Source organism: Vipera berus, assembly GCF_964194415.1.
Source record: "Vipera berus genome assembly, chromosome: 12".
NCBI classification, from domain to species: domain Eukaryota; kingdom Metazoa; phylum Chordata; class Lepidosauria; order Squamata; family Viperidae; genus Vipera; species Vipera berus.
This window is the reverse complement of record NC_138215.1, coordinates 4,917,655-4,923,700: the sequence shown is the minus strand read 5'-3', so window position 1 is coordinate 4,923,700 and position 6,046 is coordinate 4,917,655. Positions and strand designations below refer to the sequence as shown.

The 6,046-nt window shown below is 43.2% G+C and overlaps 1 protein-coding gene across 1 annotated transcript in view; it reads right to left on the bottom strand.

The window, feature by feature from the left end:
• Positions 1-6,046, bottom strand: part of MEGF11 (multiple EGF like domains 11) — a gene marked incomplete at its 3' end in the record, with an annotated part of 413,211 nt that overhangs the window by 111,846 nt on the left and 295,319 nt on the right. The window contains 1 exon segment of the mRNA XM_081337571.1: positions 5,208-5,310. Coding sequence (XP_081193697.1) covers positions 5,208-5,310 — 103 coding nt within the window.

Below are 6,046 nucleotides of genomic sequence, written 5' to 3'. Positions count from 1 at the left end.
TGTCATATGCCGGTGTCAGTCAATCCCAAGACTGTACATCTGTCTGAAGACAAATCTTTCTTCAACCCAGTGTCCTACTGCAGATCCTGGTGACTTTGCCTGAAATAATCTACATGTAAAGAAACTGCTGCATGCGTAAGCTATCACCTACCTCCAAGAATGATGATCTCTGTAGAAATGTTATCCCAAATTACCTAAAATGAGTGCCTTTTTAAAAAAAAAAAGTTCAGTTTTCGCAGACTTTCAGTTTAGTCCTTTTTCTAAAACATGTAAAGGAGATTTTTTTTAAAAAAAACAACAACCCATCTTCTAGATTGTGCTTTATCACATGTATCACATATTGGAGAAGAGGTATTCTTCATTTAGTTAATTAGATTCAATTTGGAAATTGCTCAATTCCCATATGGCTCTGGGTGGCCATTAAGATAGAAGGATGCCAACTTGACAGCACTTTCAATGACATTCAGGAGAACAATAAAGATAAGCTTTTATCAATGGGACTGTCTTCTGACAACGTTCTTGTCCTTGGCCATTCCTGAACTGGAAAAACATAGCCTGGAATTATCTAACCATCATGGTGTTCCATAATAGTAATGTGGAGACGTCTGGGGTGATGCTATGAGGTTGCTCTAAGTTTCTCACATAGAAATGACCATTGTCTTGATCACCAAAAGTAGGTAGCTAAAACTTGCTTTTTGTAACTTTTGTAACAAAAAGAGGGTCCACTTCGTTTCAAGCACTGGAGGCTGTTGGAGAAGTTGAATCCTCCCGGGCCTGTTTTTGTGACACCCCAGTTTATACAAAAAAACCCGGAGATGGAGCCACAGAAGCAAAGTTTTACATGAACTGGCAGTTATGCAGCGTATAAATGTAATAAATGATTATCATTGTTCATCTTATAGTCAGCCAGATGTTTAGACTGGATTTGGCATTTTTTTATCTACCTATTAAGTCCTTCCCAAGGACTGGAATAGGCAGATGTGGATGTTTGATGGTGTCAGAGGTATCAGCACAGGATGTAAGCTATTCCGAGTAAAGCTGCCTTTTGCAACTGACCAATGGTGATTTTATCAACCCAATAGTATATTATTATGGTTGGTTGGCTCAGTCAGTCAGATGTTCAGACTGGATATGGCATTTTAATTTACCTATTGAGTCCTAAGTAAACTGCCTTTTGCACTTGACTGGTGGTGATTTTGTCAATGTTGTTGGTGTTCCAGTGGTGATCCAGATGCCTTGGGATTGCACCCAAGGCGCCTATGACTATTGGTATTTTGTTTTCTTTTGCCAGAGTCACTTTACTTCTATTTGCAGGCCTTTATATTTTGCTATTTTCTCCAGTTCTTTCTGTTCTCTACTGCTGTCTCTGTACTACCATGTCCACCATCCAGACTTTTTTTGTCTTTATTATTATTATTATTATTATTATTATTATTATTATTATTATTATTATTATTAATAATAATAATAATAATAATAATAATAATAATAATAATAATAATAATAATAATAATAATAATAATAATAATAATAATAATAATAATAATTTTATTTATATACCGCCCTTCTCCCGGAGGACTCAGGGCAGTGAACAGGGCAAGCATAAAAAATACAGAGATACAAAAGTTAAAAAGGATTAAATATATGCCCACTAAAAACAGTAAATACAAATATTAAAATAACAATAACCCCCCTATCCCCCATCAGGCCAGGCCGGCTTGTTCAAATAAGAATGTCTTTAGGTCGCGACGGAAGGAGCGAAGATCGGGCGCCATCCGGAGCTCAACCAGTAACTGATTCCATAGCTCCGGGGCGCCCACAGAGAAGGATCTCCCCCTGGGGGCCACCAATCGACATTCTCTGATCGGTGGCACCCTGAGGAGGCCCTCTCTGTGGGAACGCACAGGGCGGAGGGAAGTTGATGCCGGCAGCAGGTGTTCCCTAAGGTACTCCGGACCCATGCCATGTAGGGCCTTAAACACCATTACCAGTACCTTTAATTAAGAATTGTTGCAAGTGTTTGTTTGATTTCTAAAGTCCCAGAGCACTTTAGCTTCTTCGTTTTCTATTACTTTGCCTACCGTGGTTCTACTAGTTCTTGCTTGCAGGCAGATGATATTTCTTGTAGATGTTATTCTTTCCAAAACCACAGTTCTTAAGTGGTGATTATCGAGCATAGCAAACGATTGCCAGTCAAGCCAACCATCAAGAGCAGACATGTCAAACTCGTGACGTCACATTATGTTGTGCAGCGTATCAGGACGGTTTTGCCATTGCTGGCAATGGGGTGGGCATGGCTTCAGCATGATGCATCCAGCCCACGGGACGGCAGTTTGACATCCCTGATCAAGAGGATTAGAGCAAAATTCTGCTGTCCTAACAAACTTTATATTGCCCAGACTATGTTTCTGACAATTTTAGATCCAACCAGTTTCTAAGCAAAGTAATATTATCCTGTATGGCAGTGAAAGCTGGACCATAAGAAAGGCTGAGCGCCAAAGAATTGAAGCCTTTGAACTATGGTGCTGGAGAAGACTCCTGCGAGTCCCTTGGACTGCAAGGCGATCAAACCGGTCAGTCCTAGAGGAGATCAACCCTGACTGCTCTTTAGAAGGCCAGATCCTGAAGCTCAAACTCAAATACTTTGGCCACCTAATGAGGAGGAAGGACTCACTGGAGAAGAGCCTAATGCTGGGAAAGATTGAGGGCAAGAGAAGAAGGGGACGACAGAGAATGGGGTGGCTGGATGGAGTCACTGAAGCAGTAGGTGTGAGCTTAAATGGACTCCAGAAGATGGTAGAGGACAGGAAGGCCTGGAGGAACATTGTCCATAGGGTCGCGATGGGTCGGACACGACTTCGCAGCTAACAACAACAACAATATTATCCTGTTCCTCCATTTTTCCTCCCCTTCCTTCTGTGTTTATTGGTCAAACTTGCCTTCTGATTTGGGAAGATTCCAACCATTTCCTTGGCAACCCTGCCAGTTCCTCAGAAGACCCCTGCCCCAGTGTGAAGCCCCATCAGCCAAGGGAGAAGACACAGAAGGGTGTACAATGTCCATAATAGGTCAGCCACCATTTCCTGACTTTGGATGCACAGTCCAGATTGCATCCTACCTTGAACTTCAAGAAAAGTGGCCAACTTCTTCCCCAGCAAGAGTTTTTCATCTTGACTCACACAGCTGTTACTCAGTGTGATTCTCTAATTGCAGCCCTGGAGCTGTAGTGACCTTTCTAAAAATAAGGCTGTGAATGGCAGAATCTGCCAGCCTCTTGAAATGAAGAGAGCCTTGGCCAGCAAGTACTTCCCGCCTCAATCATGATCTTCCTCTCCATCTTGACCCATAAAATGTGAATAATAAAGCGCACACCTGCTTTCCCAAGCCCGCCAGAGTGTGACGGTCCAAACAAGAGGACTCTCAGCTCATTAGTGTGGCTGAAGAACCAAGGGGAAAATTTATAGCTGAAGACGTAACACCCAGGTCTGGGTTGCAGAACAGATGTCATGGATCCGACACATGAGACCAGTAAAAGCAGAACTCCAAGGCAAGAGGTCGTCTTAAAGAACATATTTATTGGCTACAAAGTATGGGCACAGTTAAAAGTGAAACCAAGTTCCAGGCTTTGAGAAGCTGGAATTGGACTGGGCAAATCAGCACAGTTGGCTAGCTTGTGCAATTTGTCCTGGTTATGGTTTAGGGCAGGGGTAGGCAACCTTGGCTCTTTTATGACTCGTGGACCTCAACTCCCAGAATTCTGGCTAAGGAATTCTGGGAATTGAAGTCCACGAGTCATAAAAGAGCCAAGGTTGCCTACCCCTGGTTTAGGGGGAAGGAGGCAGTGCCCCAAAATAGCAATAGCAATAGCACTTAGACTTATATATCACTTCATAGTGCTTTACAGCCCTCTCTAAGCAGTTTGCAGTGTCAGCATATTGCCCCCAGCAACCTGGGCCCTCATTTAATTGAACTCAGAAGGACGCAAGGCAGAGTCAACCTTGAGCTGTTGAGGATCGAACTCCTGGCAGTCGGCAGAGTTGGCCTACAATACTGCATTTTAACCACTGCACCACCACGGCTCTAATGATGTATGTCCGGTGCAAACAACCAGATCCACAAATGTAGACTCCAAGCTAACTATTTCATTGCATTCTGCCTATAGTACAGGAATCTTAAGGCTCCCTGGACCTTGTGTTTGTGTGTGTGTGTCTGTGTGTGTCTGTGTGTGTTTGTGTGCTTGTGTCTGTGTTTGTGTGTGGGGGGGGGCATGGGGGAAGGCCTGAATCACTTGTGGTTGAGCAATGATTCAAGTCTAATTTCCCACATGTCCTTCTCTCTGCCTGGGTGGACATTTCCCAGCATCTGGGAAGACCTCTTGGAAATTTTACCCGGCCATTTGTTTATTAAAAAAGGTAAATGAGAATTAGCCAGGCAACTGAATTCTGCTATAAGAAACTGTCCAGGGACATTACTCTTAGACTTACGATCACAATTGAACCCAAAATTTCCGTTGCTAAGCAAGAAAGTTATTAAGTGAGTTCTGACTCATTTTACACCCTTTCTTGCCACAGTTCTTAAGAATTACAGTTGTTAAGCTAGTAACAAGAGCAAGAACACCTAGACTTATATACCACTTCACAGTGCTTTACAGCCCTCTCTAAGCTGTTTATAGAGTCAGCATATTGCTCCCCCAACAATCTGGGTCCTCATTTTACCGACCTCGCAAGGATGGAAGGCTGAATTAACCTTGAGCTGGTCAGGATCGAACTGCCAAACGGCTGGCAGCCAGCATTCAGCAGAAGTAGCCTGCAGTGCTGTCTTCTAACCACTGCGCCACCACGGTTGTTAAGTGAATCTGACTGCCCCATTGACTTTGCTTAGCAGAAGGTCGCGAAAGGGGAACACATGACCCTGGGACACTGCGACCGTTATAAATATGAGTCAGTTGCTAAGTGCCTGAATTTTGATCACATGACCCTGGGTCTGCTACAACAGTTCTATGTGTGAACAACAATCACGAGTCATTTCCCCCCCCTGTGCGGTTGTAACTTCAAACAGTCACTAAACAAATGGTTGTAAATTGAGGACTACCTGTACTAACTATCCAGAGCTGCAGGTTGGACACACCTGATTTAAAGTAAAGAATGAAGAGGTAGCAGCATCTAATTGAGCGAGAGGGTGAAGCATTTGATAGCCTGCCAGCTTACCTGTCCAGCCAGCAAGGCAGCAGCAATAGCCCGTCAAAGGATCACACCCGTCTGCGTGGTCACAATCACAGCGTTCGCTGCAGTTCAGGCCATATGTCCCATCCTTTCATTAAAAAAAATAATAAAGTGAGCATGGGTGGATGCAGAGCTACCAAGACAAACTTATTCTAACCCTAGAAAATAGAGTTATAGATTCAAGCATACAATTATATGTTTAAAACAGGTGCAATGTTCCTGCTTGAATCCCAGAAAATCTTGATGCCTGGTTTCTTTGCTTAATCAGTCTGGAGCTAATTGGCACAAGAAGTGGCGATCGTTACCAGTTTAGCTAGCTTGGAAAAAAAAGATCTTAATTTAATTAAGATCTTAATTAAGACTCTGCCAGCTGGCTTGGGGCCCCAATGGGGGAGTATCACACTGCGGGTGGTTGATGGACCAATAGCAGATCCCCTTCCCCACTCCTGCTCAACCTACTCCTTCCCCCCCAATCCTTTAGTCATAACTTGTAATTTGCATTTTTATTACAGTTGGATGTATGTGACTGTATCGTTTTATTGTTCTTAGTGTTGTAACCCACCCAGAGTCACTGTGGGGAGATGGGCGGCAAACAAATGTAATAAATAAGCAAATAAATACATATATAAATAAAGATCTAGTCTATTGATAGCTATCTGCTGTAGTAGCTCTCTGGAGTCTATACATCCAATATCTCAGGGGCTGGCCCAAAGAAGAGGGAGTCAAGCTATTCTCCAAAGCACCTGAAGGCAGGACAAGAAGCAACAGGTAGAAACTAAGCAAGGAGAGAAGCAACCTAGAACTAAGAAGAAATTTCCTGATAG